General features: G+C 38.1%; 3 protein-coding genes across 5 annotated transcripts in view; 1 reads left to right on the top strand and 2 right to left on the bottom strand.

Moving 5' to 3' along the window:
* Nucleotides 1-25,917, top strand: part of LOC135690816 (uncharacterized) — a 35,663-nt gene extending 9,746 nt beyond the window's left edge. For all 3 annotated transcript variants that reach the window (XM_089116175.1, XM_089116173.1, XM_089116174.1), the window contains exon 2: nt 13,145-25,917. In XM_089116175.1, coding sequence (XP_088972301.1) covers nt 13,206-13,922 — 717 coding nt within the window. In that variant the 5' untranslated portion in view covers nt 13,145-13,205 and the 3' untranslated portion in view covers nt 13,923-25,917. The remainder of the gene's footprint in view (nt 1-13,144) is intronic.
* Nucleotides 1,317-2,267, bottom strand: LOC148960340 (uncharacterized). Its single transcript, XM_089115502.1, has one exon. It carries the CDS (start codon nt 2,265-2,267, stop codon nt 1,317-1,319), a length of 951 nt encoding a protein of 316 aa, XP_088971628.1.
* On the bottom strand, nt 3,074-4,261 carry LOC148960339 (uncharacterized). Its single transcript, XM_089115492.1, has one exon. It carries the CDS (start codon nt 4,259-4,261, stop codon nt 3,074-3,076), a length of 1,188 nt encoding a protein of 395 aa, XP_088971618.1.
* Nucleotides 25,918-26,023: the final 106 nt, after the last annotated feature.

Here is a 26,023-nt window from a genome sequence, read left to right as displayed (position 1 = left end):
GGTTATAAGTCATACGTTAAAAGTATATGGGGGCGTGGTAAGCAGTCTTGAGTATAACATCACTCCCCTTTTTAATGAACATTAAGCGTAGTTGTATTTTAAGTATAATTAGGTTATAGTAGAGTTCGGAACAGGATGTCCATACAATTCTGTTCCTTTCCGATTTCTTAGTGGATATCGGCAGTGGCGTCGCGTGACCATTCTCGCTTTAGTTGCAAAACCATATTTTACCGACAGAAATTCTTTTGTTACATTAATATTTTGTTATAAATTTAATTCTACCTAAAAGTTCTCGAAAATCTTCGAAAATTGAAGTTTTGTCGTCAACCTCTAGGAAACTGGCAAATTTTCAGAAGAAAGACAGATAATTTTGTGATTTTCAAATATTTCGCGAACCATCCTAGAAGCACGAAAACAAAAATAACTCGCATTTAAAACCAACAAAATCTGTATCAAAACATCGTAAAACTCTCGAAACTTCACGCTTTTTCTTTTTCTCTTCTCGCCATCTACAAAACTTTCACTCCTCCTTCCTCACGCAGTTTTAACTAATTTGCATAGTAATGACAACAAAACAGAAATCTAAGGTCCCGGATAAAAGGTCTAACGTCCCGGATAAAGTCTAACGGTCTATCGTGTGGTCTATAGTCCCGGATAAAAGTCTAACGTTCAAAACAAAGTCATGTTTCTGACACACTCCCCTCATTTGACGTCCGAAAAGGCGTCAAATGTTTAATCATCAGCAAGTTCTCTCTCTTCATCATGAAATGTCTCTCTAATTGTCTCTACCGCAATTGTAGCTGCTTTCCTCTTTGGTCTGAACTCCTTCGCTTTTGCATTAAGTTGTGCGTTCTCTTTATCGTTCACTCTTGCCTCGGTCTTCTTGTGTTCCTCGTCACATGCTAGCTCCAGAGGGTATAACATTTGCACTGCCCTCTTTATTCTTGTTTTCTTTGATCTTAGCCTAGCTGCTCTGACAATGTTATCTTTTCCCTTTATAAGACTCTCAACTACTCCAATTGCCCATCCGTCTCTATTCTTCGCTTCACCCTTGATGAGAACAACATCTCCCACTGATATCTGGTTTTCTTTCCCATGATGCACTAGATTATGCTTCCCTCTTAGAGCTTTGACATACTCATTGGACCACCGCTTCCATATGTTTTCTTTGCATCGCTCAAGATAGCTCGTTTTCTTAAATCTCCATCCTTGATCGCCTCAATATCCTCTTGTAGTAGAACGTTATTACTTCCTAGCATCATGACATTGGGTGTAAGCTCTGGCATTTGGATATCGTCTTCCACGTAACATAATGGTCAATTGTTCAGGATTGTCTCTACGTCGAGCATAACTTCTTTGAGCTCTGGAAACTTTAGGTTTGCTTTTCTGATGACCTTGTAAAGAGACTGCTTTACAAGTCCGATTATTCTTTCAAACTGGCCGCCCCACCACGGAGCCTTGCTTAAGTTGAATGTCCATTTGATGTCGTTCCTCGCCAGATAATCGTTGAATCTCTCACTCTTCAGCATGGCTTTTGGCTTCTCAGCGCCTGAAATAAACGTCTTAGCATTGTCTGAATATATGTTGGAAGGTCTACAGCGTCTTGCAATCAACCCTTTCAGGCATGGAATGAACTGCTCTACTGTCATGTCGGTGACAACCTCAATGTATACAGCTCGAGTGAGGCTGCAGGCAAACAAAAGAACATATGCTTTCTTCTCTATCGCTTTCCCACACCTGTATCGGATTGGCCCTGAGTAGTCAACGCCGATCACCTCAAATGGCCTACTCCCCCCAGTTCTGTCCTCTGGTAGAATCCCAGGTGGTGGACTGTTGAATGCTCTTGCATGAAATCTCTTGCATCCTGCACACTTAAATCTCAATTTCTTTACAAGCTTTCTCAACCTTGGTACCCAAAACCTCTCTCGTACACTTGACATTGTCATGCTGACTCCCCCGTGGCCTGTGCTTATGTGAGAATCCATCACCAGCTTTTCTGTGAACAGTGTGTCTGAAGGTAGGTAAATAGGGCACTGTCCCTGAATCCGTCCTCTGCACTCTAATATCCCCTCATCATTCTTCTGGATGTTTAGCTTCTGTTCATCTTCTTTGAAACTGTCATCGCTCTTTGCTTTACTCTGTACTCGCTTTACCCACTGGGTTATCTGCTCTTGGATTTCAGGGGTAGATAATGGGCCTTTGATTCTGCTTGCTTTCTTTGCTTGTGAATTTCTGATAAATCTGACGATCCATGCTGTGACCCTCATCGCCTTCCAGTACTCGAATCTCTCTAATACTTCATCCAGCCCATTTTTGACAGGATATGCAACTCTCAGAATCTCCTTGATTAGTTTGGACTCCCTCTCTGTGTTTCACTTGGAGATGTGACAATATCTGTTGGCCAGTCTTGTTTGGTTGCAAGCCATGATAGTCCTTGGAACCACTTTGGATCAATGCAACTGGCAAGGCAACCTCTGCTCCCAATATCTGCAGGATTGTCGTTTGTTGGTACATGTCGCCATGAGATATAATCCTTCAACTGAATTTGCTTCATTCGGTTGTGCACAAACTGTTTATAGTTCCTTTGTCCTCTCACCCAATGAAGGACAACAGTGCTGTCTAGCCAGCCAGTGCAAGATCTTACTGGCTGTCCTTTAAGTGCTTGTTTCACATTATCGATGAGATTTGCGGCCATCTGACCTGAGATTAGTTCTAGCCTAGGAATGAAATGTCCCTTTTTTGCAAGTCTTGACTTTGATACTAACAGCCCTGGTTAATGCCCGAATCTTGCTCTACCACAGCGTAAACAGCTGCTGATACCCCATTGCCACTTGCATCACCGAATGCATGTAAATCTATGCCTTTGACCGACTCTTTCGCTGGGGTCACGTTTCGTGGTATTTCTATTCTCTCAGGTAATGACTTGATGAATCTTTGCCATCTTTTTTGTAACTGGTCTGTTATCTCTTCATCCCATGATAATCCTTCTTCACATATGTCTCGGTATATTATCTTCCCTGTGAGGAGTACTGGTGAAACTATCCCCAAGGGATCATATACTGAAGCAAGTCCGCTAAAAACTGTCCTTTTTGTAACTCTCTGGCATCTCTGGAAAGCTGATTGCTAGGGTGTCTTCCCTTTTGTCCCATGCTAACCCCAACAGCTTTGTCTCATCACTAGTTGTACCAACTTGTTGCTTGGCATACGTTTGGCTTGAGGCTTTGCATTGATCTATTTCCTCTTGGAAACTCTCTAGAGATCGATCGTTTGAGTGCCATTTGTGCAACTCGAACCCTGCTGCATTGAAAATCTTCACTGTTCTTCCCTTTAATTCCTCTAGTTCCTCTGGGTATTCACTCTCCTTACTGCGGAGGAGCTGCTCAATGGTCCCTCCTAAAAGAAACGGCGATTGGGACAATCCAAATAAGACTTGTGTGAAACGAAGAGTCTCCTTTCTGTTCCGGTCCATGTCTGTCACCCAATGAAATCGTAGGACATCCCGCTCGGCCTCTCTCACTCTTATCTGTAGGAACGCTTGTTTCATGTCTCCGGCTAATGTTATTGGTCTGTTCCGATTTCTGACTAAAATGTCCCAAATGAGATTTTGCGTTGGGGGTCCTGTTTCCAGGCAATCATTCAAGGATGCCGCACTGCTACTTGTCTTGGCCGATGCGTCAAAAACTATCCTGATCTTGGTGGTTTCTGCTGATTCTCTTATGACTGGTTTGTGTGGGAGATAAAATGCTCTTCCTGTTGGCTCCTGGTCCACCACTTCTACAATGCCTTTCTCTTTCTGGTCTTGAATAATCTGGTCATACTTCATGTAGAGATCTGGATCCCTTTCTAATCTGTTGATAAGCTTTTCTAGACGAGCTAGACTCCCTGCTTTATTGTCTGGTAAATGTGGACAATCTCCTTTCCACAACAAGCCTGTTTCAAAGAACCCCTCAGGTTTCTGCTCTAATTGCTCCGCGAACTCCCCAAAGACTGACTGATTTCCCACCTCTCTCTCTCCTAATCCTAAAATGTCAAGGCTGCAGAGCTTGTCGTAATCTACTCTTGATGAACCGGCAAAGAACAAATGTTCTGTTTCTACCTCTGATCCTGGCAAAATGATTGTCCATCCAAACTTTGTTAACTCTCCTACTGGCTCTCCTGGTTTTCCTAGCCTTGGTTTTGTTTCTGTCTTAATCTTAGCATACTCTGAAGCACCTATAATTAGATGGATAGGTAGCTCTGCTTTATTATCCGTGTCATCCATCTCTACTCCATTTAGATGCTGATACCTTCTTAAAATCTTTGTGTACTCTGGATTTGTCAGTGATAATAACAGCTCTCTCTCTCTACTTTACTGACAGATACTCCCAACTTGAAATTGCCTCTTAGGTTCTTGACCTCTACACTATAGATGTCAATTCTCTGGTTTGCCGTTGCCATCATCATGTCTATTTGACGATACTCCCTTGTCACTGGTTTGATCTTGAGAATATCAACCAGCTTTGATGATATGTATGAGCTGCCTGCTCCTGTGTCCAGCAGCGCTCTGCATGTTATCCCGTTTACCTTCACTAACACCACTGGGTAAATTATTCCTTGTGCCCCTGTGGCCGACATCACCTGGTTTGGCTGGCTGGTCTTACTATCATTTGACTTTTTGTCACATACGGATGTATGGTGTCTGCTGTGACAATTTCTACATCCGCTTTTCACTTGACACTCAGCGGCACGATGATTCGAGCCAGTACAATTAAATCATAATATCTTCTGCCGTAAAATGTCTCTCCTTTTCTCAACTTCCTGGACTTTGTTACACTCATATGACTTATGACCAGTCTCCTCACAATAAACACAGGGCCTTGATTTGAAATCATATTGCTTGGCTTGAAACATCTTCTCCTGCTTGTTAAATCTGGGTTTATTCATCTCTGTAAAATTAGGCCCTGCCCCCCTATCATCCAAGGGAATGGGATTTCTCTCCGTCCATCTCCGTAGTGCATCTACTAACTGCGGAAAACCCCAATTTTGCCAGCTATCATCAGTGCGCACAAGGTCTGACTTGATACCCTCCAATTTATCTAAGGTTGCGCGTGCAAACCCGTTTACTTCACTCAACTTTCCCATAGACTCTAGGGCTTGGACACTAATAAGTAATTTTGCATGAAAATCATGGACTTTGCTTGAATTAGCCCCCTTAATAACCGGCAGAGATGTTAGGTTTTGGACATATGCATTAATTACATTCACTTGATTTGCCATAAGTTGACTTAAGAATATGCTCAGCTCTTTCATAACCCTCTGTTGTGAAGGGTAACCCCTCAATATGCACTCGCACCTTTGGCAACAAAAGTTCTTTCATATGAGAATTTTACTACTGCATCTATGTTTACCCTGTCTATTTCTGCCTCAAATTGGTTCCAGAATCTAAACCAATCAATGTGAGTGCCTTGAAATTTGGAGATATTAAATCAATTTAGGAAGCTCTACCTTGCTTGATACCTCACCCCCTACGCTTGTTGATGACTTAGGCTCTTGCTTTATCTCCTCCAATTTTCGCTCTTGTTTGATTCTTTCCTCGAATTTTGCTTGTTCAAACTCTGCTTCCTGCGCGAACAGCTTCTGTTTGGCCAACAACAAGACCTTTTCTTCCTTACTCCGATCATTCTGCTTTATTTCTGTCAAAACTTCCTTTAATTCGCGATAACTGGCTCAAATTCCTTGATTTTCTCACTGATTTTGTTGCTCCACAAACGAACTTCTGTTGGTTCGACCTCATCCTCTAGTTTTAATTCTTGTACCTCACATTTCAAGTCATGAATCTCGGTAATCTTTTTCTCGTATATTCCCAGTTGTCTGTCGATTGACACTTTGTCCTTTCTTGATAAAATCTCGTTGGTTTCCACACTGATAAATTCGAGAAGACGGGTTTTCCCCTGGATTTTCTTCTCGAGGCTCTCAAGTTCCGCTTTGTTCGCCATATCTCACTGTTTCTCGTCTCTTGGGCTCTTCTCTCCCATCTGGGGTGCCACTGTTTCGCGAACTATCGTAGAAGCACGAAAACAAAAATAACTCGCATTTAAAACCAACAAAATCTGTATCAAAACATCGTAAAACTCTCGAAACTTCACGCTTTTTCTTTTTCACTTCTCGCCATCTACAAAAACTTTCACTCTTCCTCCTCACGCGGTTTTAACTAATTTGCAAATTAATGACAACAAAACAGAAATCTAAGGTCCCGGATAAAGTCTAACGGTCTATCGTGTGGTCTATAGTCCCGGATAAAAGTCTAACGTTCAAATCAAAGTCATGTTTCTGACATGGTTATAAGTCATACGTTAAAATTATATGGGGGCGTGGTAAGCAGTCTTGAATATAACATCACTCCCATTTTTAATAAGCATTAAGCGTAGTTGTATTTCAAGTATAATTAGGTTATAGTAGAGTTCGGAACAGGATGTCCATACTAAAATTCTGTTCCTTTCCGATTTCTTAGTGGATATCGGCAGTGGCGTCGCGTGACCATTCTCGCTTTTGTAAGAGATGCAAAACCATATTTTACCGACAGAAATTCTTTTGTTACATTAATATTTTGTTATAAATTTAATTATACCTATGAGTTCTCGACAATCTTCGAAAATGGAAGTTTTGTCGTCAACCTCTTAGAAACTGGCAAATTTTCAGAAGAAAGACAGATAATTTTGCCATTTTCAAATAGATATTATCGGTTGTTGATGACAGCACCAGTCACAGTTGAAATTTATTAAAACCTAACAAGAATAATTGATGCTCGTTCAAACTCTCTCGTGCGAAAGGCCAGGCGCGGTCTGGCCCGGGTGGCAAAGTGGCGATCCCCACCGGCCCCTCAGACATGTAAAGTAAAGAAAATTACGGGCTCTTTCTGCATAAGTTGGAGAAGATAATTTTCATAAACTGGAAACTACATACAGTCACAGCCAAGGCCCCTAACATGCGTGCTGGCTTCACAACTAAGCATCAAATGAAGTCTGCGCGCAGGCCAAAGGGCCCTACTATGACCAACATCCGCTATACAGAAATTCTATTTCAAATTTCGCACAAAGACAAATCTGTCCTACTTCCTAGAGAAATAATTTGAAACTGTATGTAGAGATCAAGATCAGTGTATGTAGGATTCAGATCAAGGATTCATATACACTCTTTTTTTAAAAGAACAATTTATAAGAACACGAGCCTCAAAACTGGTCAAAAGTTAAGAACAAATTAAGAACAAGCTGAGGCTGAGCTTCTGCAAAATGCAATTTTGAACAACGTTTTTTCTCAAAATCGAGGATTTTTAGCGATGTGTGAGTGCTTTTTCGGTGAATATTCAAATTTGTTAGCAAATTAAGGCTGTCTCACTCACTTTGTTGGCAAATGAGGCCTGAACACCTCCTTAGAGCAAAAAAGCTAGCAATAGCACTGCGTACACCCTTTTAATTTAAGAACAAATTAAGAACAACCCAGCCTCAGATTTTCGAAAAAATTAAGAACAGTCAGCCGGAACTTAAATTTACTGGTTCTTATAAAAAAATAAGTGTATAGGATTTAAATAGAAAGTCTTTCACGTTCTTTAGACAATCCCGATAAAATAGAAACTAAAATGCTAAAGCGCTTCAATCCTTAAAAAAAATTGGATTCTGAAATGCTTGTCGGGGATTTTGCTCCAAGGAGAACGAAATTATTTTAAAACATTTGAATCCTGTTTGTTATTTTTAGATATTTGATTAAAACTTTAGAGATCAGTTTTTACACGTAGTGCTTTCTCGCCTAACACAATTCAGAATGTAAGCGTTAGATGAATTGTCAAGGAAATAGGCAGTTGTAGAATGGGATCAGCCACAAAAAGCCAGATATGACGTTGTATAAAGCGAAATTGCACCCCTAACCCCCCCACAATCATCGTTGCTTAGATCCGCCCATGCACATTTTACTAACCTCATTAGCAACTTTCGGCAATATTTATGGACCAACAACACAGAACCGTAACCGGGAGAAACACACCCCGAAAATGGTCAAAATTTTGGCTGGAGCCGCACCTGTTTAGTGTGAACGCAGCCTAAGATCAGTCGCCGCAAAAACAAGGGTTGCACCTTTGAAACACGAAACAATGCCTTGTTTAGAGTTAATGGCAGCTTTGGTATTATGGTATTAGCAAAAGTCATTAACTCAGTTGAAAATGCTTTGAGGAAGGTTTATGGGGGCCCGAATGGTTCAAAAGTATCCCTTATTGATAGAAGTATACTTATATTAAATATTGCCACGTTGAATTAGTAAATGGCATTGCAGTATTAATTTTTGGCAATGCAATGAATTATACTTCTTTGCTTGCGAACTAATAACCTGGCAACATTATCAGAATACACACTCTCAATTAATTAAATATGTACCAATGCCACCTCCCTAGCAAATATGCAAAGTATCCTCGCTGAGGAAAGGGAGAAATAACATAATTTGTTGGTGGAAAATTTTAAATTAAAAACCAAGTTATTCGACGAAGGAGCACCTACTGGTAGCCACGAAAGCCGTGAAAACCTTTCAATCAACGTCAAACATCAAAGAACAGCACCTTGCAAGAGACGGTCTTAATCTTAATTTCAGAGGTAACAAGCAATTGGCACTGAACTTTATTCAAAAACTTAGATCGTATTCATTTTGATTAAACAAGTATGACTCGACAGTAATATATGAAAGCAAAAGAGTTTTAATATACATAATAATAATAGCTTAAAAATTTGGATAACATCAATATAAATACAGTAAATGAAAACCCCGAATCATACGTCCATGAAACCGTAGATGAAAAAATACCTGATTCCTGCGAATTAAATACAGTTGACATTTTTAAGAATATCAGGATTAAAGATAAAAAGGGTCTCATAATAGCATACCTAAACATTAACTCTATCAGGAATAAAATTGAACCATTAAAATTAATGGTTTCAAAATATGTTGACATTCTTACAATCGCCGAAACTAAAATAGATGAAACTTTTACAACAAGTCAATTCATGATCGAAGGCTTTGGAGAACCTTTCAGAAAGGATAGAAACAAAAATGGCGGAGGCCTTCTCACCTATGCAAGGGAAGGGATCCTTGTTAAAGAGCTAACAAATTACAAATTTCCTAATGACATTGAAATTTGCACCACCGAAATAAAACTTAGAACAAAAAAATGGCTACTACTTAGCATATATCGCCCACCCTCCCAGTGCCCAAGCTATTTCTTTGAAAAGATCGAAAAAGGAATCGATTTCTTCAGCAACAAATTTGAAGATCTTATCGTTATGGGCGATTTCAATTGCGAAGTGGGTGACAACGCAATTAAGGCTTTCATGGACACTTATAAATTAGTTAACTTGATCAAGAATCCAACCTGTCACAAGTCAGACAACCCACGATGTATAGATTTGATACTGATAAACTGTAAGACCCCGTTTACACGAGACCGGTTCCAAAAAGATCCGTATCCATTTGAGTTCACTCCCTCCTGTTCACACGAGACCGTCTCCAAAAATGTTCACTTACGCTTTCTGTTCACACGAGCCCTGAACTCAAGATCGTTTGTGAAAGAAAGCTCAAAACACTCAAGTCGAAGGCCCCTATTACCGTGACAACAAAAGTGAAAAGGCGCCAAATTCGCTTCACTTTCGCTTTATTTCTAAAGTTACTCCACCAGGTTTCTGTTCTCCAAAGGCCTCGTCCAGAAGGTTCTCCTCTTTAATTTCTTTTCAATTATCAGCTTGTGCCAAACGATCATGTCGTTTGCAGCTCTGTTCTGCTAACGCAACCAACCTGTTTTGTCGACTTCGATGAACCTTCAATCATTAGGGTTGCGAACAAGAAACTACTACTGACTGCTGCAGAGTGTGCACATAAAACTGACATCAATTTCAACGTTATTTTGAACTGTTTTTCCATTATTAGAGCGTACTTGTTTCCTGGCGATTGTCACGATGGTGCGTAAAAAGGGCACCAAAGCGAACAAACGAAAATGCTTCCTCTTGCTATAGCCTCCGTCGCTGGAGAATTTACCCTCGTTACGGTAGCGTACTCAAAAAGATCCAGTTTCGAGTGTTTACACGAGACCAAATGAGACCGGCTCCAAATAAGTACGCTTTCGTAGGTGAACTCAAATGAGTACGGCTAGGTTATCTCGAATTATTACGGTTAGGCAGGTCTCGTGTAAACAGAACGCCTAAGTGAACTCAAATGGATACAGATCTTTTTGGAACCGGTTTCGTGTAAACGGATTCTAAAAGTCACTTTCAAAACACGACTAATGTTGAAACAGGGTTGTCTGACTTCCACGTAATGATACTGAGCATACTCAAATGTGATTTCACCAAGAGAGGTCCCAAAATACTTACATATAGAGACTACAAAAAATTCGATATTCCGAGCTTTAGATGTGAAATTTTGAATAATCGAATACTAAACTTTAAAGACTACGGAAGTGTTGATATCTCAGTCAAAAGTCTTCTTAATAAACATGCCCCCATTAAGAGAAAGTATGTTCGTGCAAACGATGGGCCATTTATGACGAAAGAATTACGTAAGGCATTAATGCATCGTAGCAAATTGAAAAATAGATATACTAATAACAAAAATGAGGATAATCATAAATCATATAAACGGCAAAGGAACAAATGTGTAAAGTTATTACGTAATGCTAAATTTTGTTTCTTTGATAAAGCGGTTATTTTAGGAACCTAGACTTAAGTAATCTTACAGATAATCGCAAATTCTGGAGAGCGATCAAACCGGTCTCCATTACATTGTAAGAAAATGGAGAATTAATTAGTGATGACCGCAAGATTGCAGAATTATTTAACAACTACTTTATAAACATAACACAAGATCTAGGAATTCAATAAGATATATCTCACATATCAGCTACAGATGGTATAAATGACCAAATTGATAAAGCCATTGAGCAATATAAAAACCACTCAAGTATCATAAAAATAAGAGAAATGTACCCTGACCCACAGCCCTTTGAATTTAGGGAAGTTAACAGTGGGGGAAATTTGGGATCAGATAAACAAACTTAATAATCATGACCTAATGATTGCTAAACTCAATGCTTATGGTTTTAGTAGAAGTACCTTAGCCAGAGGAAACTAAAGAGGAAAGAGTCAAAATAAACGGCTCTTTCTGTGAATGGAAAACCACGAGTAAAGGTGTGCCACAAGGATCAGTTTTGGGACCTCTCTTGTTCAATTTATACATAAATGACATAGCCAAATATGCAATTATGCTCATGACACAACGCTATATGTCATCCATCAAGACATTAACAAGACGTAGTTATTTTGAGAGAATGGTTTCAAAATAATTATATGAAAATGAATGGGGACAAATGCCACCTTATAAATTTTGGTAAAGGCAGCAATGACACATCTCTGAAAATAGATAAATAGATAATTAAACCAAGTAAAAAACAAAAACTTCTTGGAATAAGTATTGATAATAATTTGTCGTTCAAAAGACACGTACAATCGATATGCAAAGAGGCCAGCCGAAAGCTACATGCTTTATCCCGAATCTCCAACTACATGGATGATAGAAAAGTAAAACAGACCATGCACGTCTTCATTTTATGATAATTTAGCTACTGCCCTTTAATTTGGATGTTTTGTGATCGACAGATGAACAACAGAATAAACAGAATTCATGAAAAGTCTTTGTGTCTTGCCTATGATGACTATGAATCAAGCTTTCAAACTCTTCTTGAAAAAGACAACTCGACGTCTATCCATGATAAAAATCTGCAATTGCTTCTTACAGAAATATATAAAACTTTACATAATCTCAACCCAAGTTTCATGAAAGAAATCTTTACTGAAAGAAATACATGCTATAATTTTAGAAACATATCCCGAATATCGCTATCAAAACCAAAATCAAATTGTTATGGTATAGAAAGTAGAACCTTTATGGGATCCAAGCTCTGGCAAGAGCTTACAAATGACATTAAAACATCTTCTAGCCGCGCAATATTTAAGAAAAAGATTAAAATTTGGAAAGATACAAAATGCGACTGCAGACTATGCAAACCTTACGTTGCGCAGATTGGATTCTTGAAATAGTCATCGAATAATTGTATATTTTTAACTAATGAGTCATCCTTTTAATTTTGTACATTTCCTATATCATTTTATCCATTCATTGTAATTAAATTAAGATTTGTAAATGCAGTATAAATAGTAGGCTTTAATTAGCTGTTGTATTAGCTAAAAAAATTTGAACTCAACGAACGGCTATTTTTAGCAATTACGAACCATACATTGTACTATTGAGTTGTGTAAGTCACTCAATTGGTTTTATTTACGATATATACGCCGAACCCCGTACACTACATTAATCCATCCAACTGACTCTACTTAAACTACAACTTGTATATATTATGTACGAATGGAATCTAAAATTAGCAATACACGATGATTATGGTAACGAACCGATAACAAGTAAAAGGAAGGGCTAGGCTAAATGATGCCATGCAACGTAAACATATCTAAATCAAAAATATGCAAAAATGATAGAAAACTACGCAAATGGTAAAGCAACAACATAGGGACGAGAATGAGTAATCTATGACTAGGCCTAAACAATGCTGAGAAAATCCCGCACCTACAACATAAACAATGGAAGGGGGCGTCGCCAACATGAGACAATGCTATGACGCGAAATGACGCGAGACATGTGACGTACGAACGAGATGTATGCCACAGCTAAGGATATGCAAAAAGGAACATAGAGAAAATCCTAACAATGAATGGGCTAAGGGGTATCTAGCAAAATGGCCTAACTATACTTAAGAAAATTGTGACACTAAATTCAATAGCTGTAGATGGTCTTTATTTCTTAGATTAGAGTTATTATCGTTTTCAAAGAAAAGTTTTTCCATGAAATCTTGATTCAGATTGTTCTTTGTCTTGAATACTTCAATCATTACCAGATGGCACTGATTAACAGTCTAATTTTTGTTGGAGAAAGACAAGCTGTTCAAAACCAAACTGTGATTGAAACCAGAAACATTTTGGTTCACCAGAGTTATTAATGGCGTTCCACTGTTAAAATTTTTCTTTTTAAAGATCATGACACCTCATTAGGGTTTTTTCGGTTTTAGGTAGTGCGAAGTTAAACATAAATCACACAGAAGTAGCAGATGGTTTGGCAGGGTTTGCATCATGATGAAAACTGAAAAGATTTTGCCTACTGTTGGGATCGAAAACCAAGCAATGCGACTAGATATTGAAGAAAAAAGTCTTGTGGTTACAACTAAGACTTGTGATTCAAGCAGTAAAGCCAAAGTTGCTGCTATCAATTCTTTTGGATATGGTGGAAGTAATGCTCATTTGATTGTGCGAGAAGCTGATACAAAAAATGAACATAGCGTGAATGTTAAGAAGATATCGCACCACTGTAAAGGGTCCATGAAGGTTTTCGTTATTTCAGCAAGGTCCCAAGCAGCCTTGATCGATTCAGCAGTATCATTTAGTGACTGGCTTCTTACGCTGGAAGACAACGATGAGAATATTTCTAATGTCTGTTACACACTATGTGAGCGACGCTCCAATCACAACGCTCAACTAGCGATAGCAGCTGCGAATTTGAAAGAAGCAAGAGAATTGTTGACCAGGTTCTCCGTCAATCCTAAAGACAAAATCACAGGCATAACCGCTGGAAAGACCTCAAAACACTGCACTTCTGTTGCTTTCGTGTTTGGTGGGCAAGGATCTCAATGGCTTGGGATGGCAGGTGACATTCTTGCCAACCCTACAATGTTTAAGGAGATTAAAAGGATTGACAAACGATCAAGAAAAAGAGGACATAAAGGATCTTTGTTGGCATATCTGAAGCTCCACATGGAGAAGATTAAAAATATAAAGAAAACTGTCTTGTAGAAGTACATCTGTTTGTACAATCATGTGGATATTCGCTGATAATATCATGTCGAAAGTGTTGAAGACCGGAGAAGGCAAAATATTTCGAAGACATATTTATTGCTGGCAATGATTCTGTGAGAGGCTTGACCTGGGCTCTTGCTTCGGTGGCATCCTCCAAAGATTTGGAGGTTTCATGGGAAGATAACTCTAATGGCAATTCGAAGCAGCGGCTGTTAAAAGATATCTCAAATGAATATTTGAAAGCCAATAGGGTTCATAGAAAACCAGTGGATTGTGTAATCTACCTCTGTGACATCTACATGGTTCGTCATGAGGCTTTGATACGGGCAACAAGAAAAGGTAAGGCTCTTTAAACAATCGTAAATTTTCAGTAATGCGGGCTAAAAGTCAAGTATTACAAGGTACTTGATGCTTTTAACTGAAGATATGATCAATGACTGATATAGAGATATATGAATGCAAGCTTTGGTATACAGAAAAAGACGGTTCTAAGTAGTGACTCCATCTGTTATCTTGCGTTAACAGCTTTGTCTATACAAAAGAGCTGTATCGCGTTTATTGTGCGTATCCTCTGTATGCGGCATCGGGTACTATATAAAAAGCCAAGTTTTACATTGATTTTATTTTAAATAAATATACAGTGGAATCCCGATATAACGAACTCTGAAGGGACCCAGCAAATAGTTCGTTATATCGGGAGTTCGTTGAACCGGGAAAAACGTTTTTTAGATCTTTTCGTAGTTCACACGCAAAAATCCTGCGATTGGCTTGTTTAGGCTATCTCTAACTTCTGTGCACATTTAACTAAAAAACCAAGCTGAATTCAAATGTTACTAATGGTTAGTCATTTAAAATAAAAATCTTTATGTTTCTGTTATTATTTGGGACTAAGAGATTGCCAAAGCTGGTATCACTTCCCTTCTAGTTAGCGGCTAAATGTCGTCTTCAATTACTTCACACTCTTATTTGTCTTCTTCTGCTTCTCCATCTGGGTCTCTCAATAAATGTTTGTCGTCACTCATTGCCAATGTCTCGTATTTAAAGAGGTATTCGTTAGTGTCAATGTACTCATTCGCAGTAATTTCTGACGCAATCAAACTTTTATCTCGTGCTCTGAGTTAATCAGCCAGTGCTTGAAATGTATCATCGGCATGTTTTGCCGGCTATGAAAATGATTTCCCACCAGATTAAGTGATTAATGAATACTAAAGTAAATAGAAAAAAAATAACAGATAAAAAATTTATGAAAACTTTGTTATAACGAGGGTAATTATGAAGAAGGGACCAAAAATTGGGTTCGTAATAACGAGAGTTCGTTATATCCGGGGTTCGTTATACCGAGAGAATTTATAACGAATTTGTTAGGCAGAATCCAAGTGACCAGACATCTAGTTCGTTATACCGGGAACTTCTTAATATCCGGGGTTCGTTATATCGGGATTCCAGTGTAGATGCAGTCCACTTAAAAGGGATAGAGTTCGCGCTCTCTATCCCAATACCATTGCATAAACCATCGATGGGTATCAAAGGATTCAAGGTGGTTTTTGGAAGAACTCTTGGTTTGAGCAGGGTGTCATCTTTGGCAACAAGAAGTGGATTTTTAATTGTTACTAAATACTTTTAGATGTGAATAGAAAGATAATCTTTTTATTGGTATCACACAGCTTTACTCCACTTCTTACATAGAAATATAACTGTTGATGCTATCAGAATATATTTTCTTCCAATCTACGTACCTCAGGTTCTCTATTGATACTTTATTAAGGAAAAATAAAACATAACCAGTTTTGCAATTGTAAAAGTTTTTGGCATTTCTAAAATTATCTCTGCAAATGCCAGAACGTATTAAAATGATGGTTGCAGGGTCTTTGTTGAGAATGTGTTGGCTTGGTATTACTTAACAAGAATGTTGCTTGGAAAATTCGAAGTTCGTAAACCTGCAATTCAGATTGAGTGTATATTTTCTTCCGTTTTTCTATTGTTTTGCTTAAATGAGGCAATTTGAAAATTGTGAATAAGATAAGCTGATGGAGCAGAAGTTTCTCCTTCACAGCGAGGAGTCGGTTGCAACACTCGTTGACAATATGTTTGCTTCAAATTACCGCAAAGACAAAAACGTCTTCGATAAATTTTCAACTGCTTTTTGCTGGATTTTTTTACTTCATGCAAACAGAAGCGAAATCAAATAAGCTTGCAGAAAAACTTCAAAAGCGATCCATAAAAAAATTATCAGTTCCAGTTTGAAGGCTTATGACATGGAAGAAGACGCAGAAAATGAAATGAATGGCGAAAAGGCCGTCTCATTAGGCTTTTAAAGTTTACTGTTGCCTTTGGGTTCTACACTCCAAATTGAAGTTTCTACGTTTGATCTGCTTCAAACATGAGCAATTGAACTCTAAATTAATTTTATCAGAATCTTATTTTTATGGAGCATTTTCTTCCAGAGAAAGATGTAGACAGGCTCGTCATGCCTAAGAACTATTTATCTGTTATCTGCAAATCCGAAAACTCACCAACAAATATGTTCATAGTTTACCCATTTCACAGATATTCTGGAGTGTTTCAAGTTCTTAGCATGGGAATGAGATACCAGGTAAACCATCACTGCTCTCTCGCTGACTCCCCTCCCTGTGAAGAGAGAAACTGTTAACAACGTAATGATAAGCAAATAGAGCAATGAGCAATGATTCAAACAACGCTTCAGTTCAGTTTCGTTCAATTATTAATCCATCCTACATACAATTTTACAAAATTACGATCAAATTAAATATAATAAACTAAGTCAACTATACTAAATTTTACAAAACTACAATTTTGAAAGGAAAGAGCCTTTCATGATTCCATATAGAATAGGTTTATTAATGGGGTCTTAAGTTCAGCAGGTCTTGTAGACCAAAGAGTATTAATCTCATTTAGCTTTTTGTTGGATTGAGGAGACATTGGCTCAGTGAACAGGCTTGTGAAAGCGTGCATTGAGCTAATGCTGGAAGTTCCCCCATACGACCGATATTTCCTATGTGTTTATTTTTTTTGGGAGGTCTTGACTCTCTAGAAATGGCACCAATTTTGAAATGTTTGAGCAAATAAGTAGCTTTGGTGATAATGATTGACACAGTCTAGTGGTTGCCATCTGGAAAATGTAACTTGCAGTTGCTTTTGGATATGGTCGAATGAAACCGAAAAACATAGAAAAGTAAGTTTTTTGTAGCAAAAATCGCATTATCTGTTATACAGGGCGGAACTGTTCTTATCAAATTTTACCCAGGAAAACAAAATAACATTCGTCCATCTTCCTTTTAAAGATATAGAGGCGCTTTTGAAAATGCAAAGGGCAAGAGATGATGCTCCAACCCATTGTTTTTAATAATATTTTACAGAATAGGAATTTAAGCAGGGACTTTAAAACTGGGAGGATTCGGAGGCCCATGATCTTGAGTAAGAAGGATTTTTCAAGATGCACCGTAGTAAGAATTTTTGAGAAAATGTCACTTTTTCTGCTATATAGTCCTTCTTACTACCCGTGAGGTTCTCCCAAGATCCTTGTTGGCGAGAGTTGTCATTATTTTGAATATCAACTGACGTACTTTCAATTTATCTCTATCACTTTCTGTCTTATATATATTTACAATTTGATCTTAAATTTTGTGCAATGTCCTTGCTCAACATTTGAAATATTAAATTTTGGGAACAATCTGAAAATTTTTCAAATAAAGAAGAGATTAAACAAAAACAGTTCATCGACGAAAAATAAATATGACTTAAACACAAAGAATTACTAGTGCAGTCTCTTAAAGTTCTTAAGTATGACGTCATACGAAAATATGTTTTAAGAAATTTCTAATTTTGAATACATAGCCTTAAAGATAAACACAAAATACTCTGAAATATGAAAAATTAGACAAATGTTTAAAAAATCAGGTAAGATAGTGCTAATGAAATATCTAAATTCTGCTAACTGATCATTGTTATTTTGGCACTGGTCATAAAGTTATGAACAGACCAAATTACAGAGAGACCAAATTACAGAGATGCCAATTACAGAGAGACCAAATTACAGAGAGACCAAATTACAGATAGACCAAATTAGGGAGAGACAAAATTACAGAGAGACCAAATTACAGAGGTTTGATGGGGAAAAAGCCTGCGCTCATGTGACCATATCTCAGCAAATCCATAATACATTTAACTGACTTTACAAGTTTTGGTGTTCTAATAACTTTCTCTGTACGTCAGTAAATATTTCATGCAGGCTAACAAAAGCTGTCACTAATTTTTGGTTAATTCTTCGCTGAAAAGACCTTTAAAATCCTTCTACTCTACCTTTTCCCTCTAAGCCACATCAAGTCAAGACACACTAAGCCAGACAGCCCTGCCTTATTCTTTTAAAAAGAATACCAGGTTGTAAAAGTCACACTACGCCACTGCATAGTAAAAATGTCCACTGCGCCCAAAAATATCATATAAAAAATATCCCAAAAGACTCTCAACAAGTGTGTGTTGTATCCAAAAAAATTCCCAATATTCGTGGGGCAATCTCTCCGTCAACTTCCATCAAAAAACAAACAGGGCACCAATCGAGAGCACATCTTGTTTATCAAAGTTTTCCCAACCAGTTGGGCATTTCTCTTTATTTCTAATTTTAAAAGAAACTATCGTTTAGTATTGCTACAAATCAATCGATGCTTAAGTGGTTTGGTACCCAGAAGTAGATACTTCATACTCAAGACATGCAAATAATTCTGTTGATATGAAGGTATGTGTAAAATTGTTCTCGTTTTTTCAGGGCAGAGAAAACGAAGACACCTTGACATGATACTTTCATATGTTTAGCACTATTCACATGGGCCTTAATTGCGACTAAACGGTTAATGTTACAAGTTACGAAAAATTCATTCGAGTTACTTTCTACCATTTCACTGACCTACGCCAAAGAGTGGCTGACCTTTTTTATTGAAGCTTCTTCCAGTAACTCACTACGGTTCAGACTCGCACGTTCTTATCAGGTTTATGAACTGTTTCCTGAAATAAGGCTAACCTGTGGCTTTCCACATATCATGTGCTACTATTCTTTCCAAATTATACGCAAAAGATATCTACAATGCCTAAACTTCACAACAGTATGTTAAGGTCAGATAACTTTCAACGTTTATTTTGTTACCTGTAGCAGCATCTCTAAAATCTAGTGAAGTCATTGGCATTGTTCAGCTCATTCACTATGCATTGTTCTAAGGAAGAAACACACTTTGCCCTCGTCCTTGAATCAAACCTCCGGAGGCCAAAAGTGTCCCAGCTTTACAGATGAGGTAGAGCGATGAAAGAAAGAGCGCGAGAAAGCACCTCGATTGGCTGTTTATCAGGCTAGTCACAAGAGATCATCCATCACAAACAGCATAAAAATAGTAACTCAAACGAATTGATATGCCCCGCGTGAAATCAAGGATATTTCAAAATTTGGAATCATGTGGGTCTAGCCTAACGTTCAATTTGTTTGTTCTTTTCATTGCAAGATGTCTGATTGTCTCGAGTTTATCTAATGACCCGTACGCAAAGTTTGAATTCTTCAACTCTGGAAATGGATGTGAGAGGTAGCTAAGAGTCGGCTTTTTGGAAAATGCTGTGTTGGAGATGCAGAAGGATGTGTGTAGCCTAGTTCTTTGCAGATCTCGTTTTATCCGAATCAAGGTAAGATTTTGAACCTTCGTTTATCATTGGAATATAATTTGCCACCCCCAGCTTCTGTTGCTGATACGGTTTCATCGGCTGGAACACGACTCTAATTTTCACGACTCTTCTTTAGCTTTGCCTAAAATTTAGATTGGATTTATTTCTCAACTTTTTTTGACGCAAAGCTGGAAGTTCCAGCTTTTTAGTAGCTGGTGCTTTCCACTTTTTCCTTTTATTCAATGCAAATGAAATCAAAAGTTTTGTTTGTTTTGCCAGTTTTGACCGTACCATGCGATCCACCTTCCCAAAGTTGAACCGGTTGGTACGCAGCTAATTAAATTGGTCAAATGCGAAAACAATTCCAGAGGCAACCAATTCATTTTTTTTGATTGGGCTGAGCGCAGTGCGTTTATGCAAGCATTATGTCCAAGTTGCTCTCGATGATGCGAGAACGTAGTCAATTGATACCTATCGAATGTGTTTCTGAGGGGGCTTATTTACCTTAATTTTATTTTGTTACTTTTTTTCTGAGTTAAAAAATTAATGTTAAACTGGTCAGATGTAGAGTGGTAGATGCCGCATACAGAACCGTACACGCAAGTCAGTTCTGCTGTATAGGCAAAGCTGTACACGCGAGATTAGCAGAGTCGCTACTCAAAACATTCTTGCTCTGTATACCAAAGAACTATTCATATATTTCTATATCAATCATTGATCAAAACACTTCTCCTCAGTTACAAGCTTAAAGTATCTTAAAATATTTGACTTCTAGCCCACTTATTGCTCAAAATTTACGCTTGCCTGAAGAGCCTTACCTTTCCTGGTTGCACTTATCAAAGCTTCACGATCAACCGGGTGAAGATCTAGGGGCAGATTACACAATCAATCAAATAGTTTGCGTTTGCGTTGTATGTATCCTATTTGCTTTCAGACGTTCATCTGAAATTTCTTTTAAGAGCCAGTGATTGCACGATCTTCCCATGTAACCTCCAAATCTTTAGAGGACGCTAGCCGAGGAAAAGCCCAGGTAAAGCCTCTCACATAATTATTGCCAGCAATAAAGATTATTGTTATCCCTTCTCCAAGGACCGAGATACTGGGGGGGGGGGCTTGGCTCCCCTATAAGCAGAATACTTTTATTTTGCAAAATATGACTTCAAACAAAACGTTGTATCTCGGTCTTTGCCCTTCTCCCGTCTTCAACACTTTCGACATGATCTTATGACAATGGGAACAGCCAATTTCTTTAGAAAATATAGAACAATCATTGCATTATATTGATTTTTGCATTTATAGCAAACTTTGTAAGAGAATACTTTGCAAGAAAATTTCAAACTTTGACGAGTTCTTTCTCTCTGAAGTAAGTTTCCAGTGTTCCTATTCTGCTATTCCTTAACGGATCATGATGATACGTTTTAGAAAGTTACATGGAAGCTTGAAATATCATAAAACAATACCAAAAGCACATTGTAGCAAATGTTTAGATTCTGTTATTCGTACATTCTTAAGAGGGTGCTTTGAAGTTCCAGTATGTGATGAGATGTACTATCAGGCGTTGTGTCACCAATCTCTGTATAGCTTCCTTTTAGCCAAAGTATACCTCGAGCTTGAAACGAGCCTAGCTAGTAGCCATCTTAGTTTTCCGCATACGGTGCTCGTCACGTCATGTTCCAAAACACGCTACAACAATACATGCGTCACTACACAACATCACCCCCCTTAAACAAAGTTTAGTTATTCGAACGAGAGAGTCTCACATAACGATTGGTTAAAAATATGAACTATGAAACTGAATTTGAAAATGTGTACAAAAGAATACGAGTCTTTTGTTTCAACATAACAATTGATTAGGTTTAAAAGAAATAAAACTGCGACTAACGTCTCCATGATGACTTACTGTGTAGTTTGAAATGTCACACTTGTTTCATGGAAATAGTTTGGTCGAGCAGTGATCTTTTTGGAATATCTTTTTTCTTGATTATTCGTTTCGTCTTTCTCCTCTTCTTTTACATTCCGAGAAATTCCATTATCAAGGAAGCCATTATCAATTTCATAACTTTCATCTTCTGATTTAATCAAACTGTCCTTTACTCCTACTCTTCTAAAGAAAGATACTTTCCTTGCAGTATTCTTTCCATTTTTACTTGTAGTAATCATTGGTCCCAGTGGCGGATCTAGACAAAAACTTGAGTGGGTTCCAATATGGGCGTGGTTCCATATTTTTCTGGCACGCCCTTGACTTTTGTCCCAAATTGGGCGGCGCCCATTTTCGCTTTTTGATAAGATTCACAATTGCAAGATTTGATTTTAACAAGATATATTATTTTATCATGATTTCAAGGCAAGTAAAAAAATAAATCTGTAAACCAAACCAGGAATTGTCATTATGAATTCTAAAAGAATGGTTTCGATTTCTTGCCAAACAGAGGACCTTAATAAATTCCTCTAGCTGGTTACAGCAGGACATAAGCTTGCTGAGTGTTGCATAATTTGAGTGAAGTTCCTGCTATAAATATTGCCAAATAATAAACAAGACAATTTAGATATATTCACAAAGTTTGTCAAAAATGGATAACGATGGATGAAGCCTCTTATCATATATAGCAAACAAACCCAATTATTAACAAGTGCAAATTATGACATCATCTTATCCCATTCTCTAAAGTCTTTCATTTTATCTTAATAAAGTTCTCTCATTCTATAGATAAATATATTCTGTATAGGGCTTCAAGAGTTCTATAAACTTTCCACGTCAAAGAGAAAATATCTTCGACATTCCTGAGTTCCTGCCAAGAATTCTCTGCTGCTAATTGCAACGAATTCTCTCGTGAACGCCACTTTACAACTATCTGAAATGGACTTTTCGCTTGATCCATGAGCAAGGCGTGTTTGTAAAGCTTTGTCGAAGATTCATAGCACTTTTCCATACGATTATCAAATTTCATTGATCTTCAGGTGCTGGTCCCTTCCTGGTTGTGAGCTTAAAACAAGCTCTCGTCATCGTGCAGTCAAAGCCTCTACTCACAGCTTCAAGTCGCCATTATGACAACAGGAAGCATGTATGGTCAGCGGTTTAAATAAGTTCCAATGAGTTCGGGAGATGGGTTCCAAGAGGGTTCTTTTGTTTGTAGTAAAAACAATTTAAGACAATTGATTGCCATGGTCACGACAGGGTTCCTTTCTTTAGAGGAGTATAATATGTTACAAAAGATAACCATGACTACGACAGGGTTTCTTTCTTTCACAATACCATGTTTAGAGAGCAGCAAAGGTTTTGGTACAAGAGGCCATTTGACGTTGGGACTGGTTACGATTAATTCGAAAGTAAAGGGAAAACTGGTGTTATGTGTTTTTGGAAAATTTGACAGGGTTCCAGAACCCTTGGAACCTGGTCTGAATCCGCCACTGATTGGTCCAATACTTTCTGCGATGGTGTTAATTTTGGATCCTATGGAGGCATAGCCTTATTTCTTTGTCTTTGTTTTACAATAACCTTATTTCCCTTGAAAGGAAGCCCATTGTCAGATTTCATTGTGACTGGTATTCTATGTGTGCTAAAAATATTTTCCAATATTGGTATAGCATTCCTCACTAGAAGAAAGTACCATTTCCGTATATCTGGAAAATTCATCCAAGCACACAAAGAGATACCTATGATCCTTCCTATCGGACCTTTGAAATCTATAGCTACTTCTTCCCATAGACTATCAGGCAGGCCTTGCATTTAAAATGGCTCTAGCTTGTTCCCTTTAATAGTGGCTTGGCATGCAAGTTAATGATACAGTGAATTTCCTTGAAATGTCTTTTTGTTTAATATGTACCGTAGTCAACTATGAAAGCACAGTTTTAGATTCTGCATTGCTGAATCTTTTCTTTGTTTCATCCTTAACTTCATCTTTTGTCATTGCTTTTAGAACTGTAGGCAGGGCATTCCTCTCAAATCGACCACACTGTCTAACCTTTGTTTTCTCAGCTGATTATGGAACTATACGGTAGAACGAATAATTTAAGCCCTTAAAACGTTTTAAAAAATTCATCATCGTTACCGTTGACGTAAAAAAGTTATGTTTGGTAGAATAAAAAAGACCTTTTCCCTCAAGATATATGCCAATAAAGATGTCTATTCTTTTTTCCTTAAACATTGTAGAATTAGATAGAATATCTCCAGCTATTCCTAGCCATTAAGATCCTGACTCACCAAACACAAGAGCAACTGTTTCCAGCGGTTTTGCCTATGATTTTGTTACAAGGATTAACTGAGAACTTGGTCAATAATTATCTTGCTTCTTTCAAATTCGCAGCTTCTATCGCTAGTCGTCCCTTGTGATCTGAGCGTCGCTCACATAGTGTGTCGGATTCCGTCGAGCAGCCTGTTATCGTGGCCTTTCCTTCATTCACACATTCACAATTCTTAGGGCACAGTTCAAGACTTTTTCGTTGTACGTAGCAGATTTGTACATGCAACTTCAACTAACACAATGGGAATTGATTTATCATCGTGGAGAACAGGTATTGGCTAGTTTACACATTCTAATCGAACTACATATTCTGCCGATGATTTACACAAATCTAAATCACATCTTCCTGTTACAACTGGTTAGAAGCACAATACTATTTTCCTTATCGTCTTAATTATGCCACTTACATATATACATATTTTAGTTATATCAATCTGAATATTTGATATCGAAATCAATCCCGGCCCGCTGTCTACCGATCCGACACCACCATTGCCTATTTCAATTGTACTAAAAAGTCCGTTTACTTTTGCTCTGACGAAGCCCGGTATGCCGGGGCGAGATATAAGCCATAATTGATTTCCGTGTTATTCATTCTCGTCGCGTTGCGGTGTTACTAATTTACTACATTTTATTAGAAATATTCTCATCGTTGTCTTCCAGTGTAAGAATCGAGTCACTGAATGATACTGCTGAATCGACCAAGGCTGCTTGGGACCTTGCTTAAATAACGAAAACCTTCATGGACCCTTTACAGCGGTGCGATATCTTCTTAACATTCACACTATGTTCATTTTTTGTACAAGCTTCTCGCACAATCAAATGAGCATTACTTCCACCATATCCAAAAGAATTTATGGCAGCAACTTTGGCTTTACTGCTCGAATCTGGCCAATCACAAGTCTTAGTTGTGACCACAAGATTTTTTCTTTAATATCTAGTCTCACTGTTTGGTTTTCGATCCCAACAGTAGGCAAAGTATCTCTGATGTTACGATTTCAGAGACACCAAGCATGTTCATTGAAAGCTTTCGTATGAGAAATTCGTTTTTAACCCACAGATCGACCTCCTGCCACGGGTAGTTAGGAAATCGAATAAACTTTCCTTGCCTTTGGTCTTGAAGCAGATTGAAAGATATATCATATTCAAGTGTGTACATCTGGCCAATTGTTTGTGCATACAAATGTTGTAATCTTTTCTCCTCTCCCTTTTTTGGCAGTGTCTATTGATTTTAAAAGTGTCTATATAGTTAGGCAACTGTGCCTAGACATATTTTAAGTACATATTTAAAAGTACAAAGACGTCATATTATACTAGTAAAAGTATTTCCAGCCAAAACACAGAGAGGAGAAATTTCTATGGTCATCCTTTTCTTCACTATAAATTATATAGCTCTATTTCAGCTAATCATTCACAGCCGCTATGCAGATTTGCTGCTTTAGGAAACATTTTTCAAGAATTGTCTCAAGCTCTTTTGTGGTCAACCCTGAAAGGAACACCGAAACGTTAAAAGAAAAAGGCATAACGGACAGGGCTGGTTTCAAAATCCTCAACTACAAGAAACACATTTAAACTAAAGGCGAGAATGATAAGCGTACTAGGTGTAGCTTTTCATAAGCGATAATCGACGTTGATTCCTGTGCTGCGAAATCGGAGCACCGCCTGAACCTCGAACATCTGTAATCTGTAAGATAACTACGATAAAACACCGTAACATTGTATGAGTTACTTCCTTGCTGCTATAGTTAATACGATGTTTTTAGCTCAATGACCTTTGCTATTTAAAAATACGTATGAGTAGTCGAGTGACCTACCTATAGCTGCCATTGCTCCAAGTGATTTACACTCGTCTTGCAACGATGCTCTAGCCATAATGACGTCAACTGCCTTCTTCACTTTTATTATGCCAGCTACACAGGCAGCTGTAATGTCCCCTAAGCTATGACCCCCTATAGCTTTTGGGATGATCGAGGCACTCGTTTTCAAGAACTTGGCTACTGCATATTGCAGAGCAAAGATTGACAGTTGCACCGTGACAAGACAGTCCTCTTTACATTTGTCATCTTCTCCTTTCAGATATGCCAACAAAGATCCTTTATGTCCTCTTTTTCTTGATCGTTTGTCAATCCTTTTTATCTCCTTAAACATTGTAGGGTTGGCAAGAATGTCACCTTCCATCGCAAGCCATTGAGATCC

The sequence above is a fragment of the Rhopilema esculentum genome, chromosome 4, assembly GCF_057945365.1.
Source record: "Rhopilema esculentum isolate cy_ngs chromosome 4, ASM5794536v1, whole genome shotgun sequence".
NCBI lineage: Eukaryota > Metazoa > Cnidaria > Scyphozoa > Rhizostomeae > Rhizostomatidae > Rhopilema > Rhopilema esculentum.
Note: the sequence above shows the minus strand (reverse complement) of the source record. Positions and strands in the feature narration are given on the sequence as shown.

Coding starts and splice junctions, on each gene's coding strand:
- LOC148960339 (XM_089115492.1), bottom strand. CDS start 4,261: ATGGATGACACGGATAATAAAGCAGAGCTACCTATCCATCTAATTATA.
- LOC148960340 (XM_089115502.1), bottom strand. CDS start 2,267: ATGAGGGTCACAGCATGGATCGTCAGATTTATCAGAAATTCACAAGCA.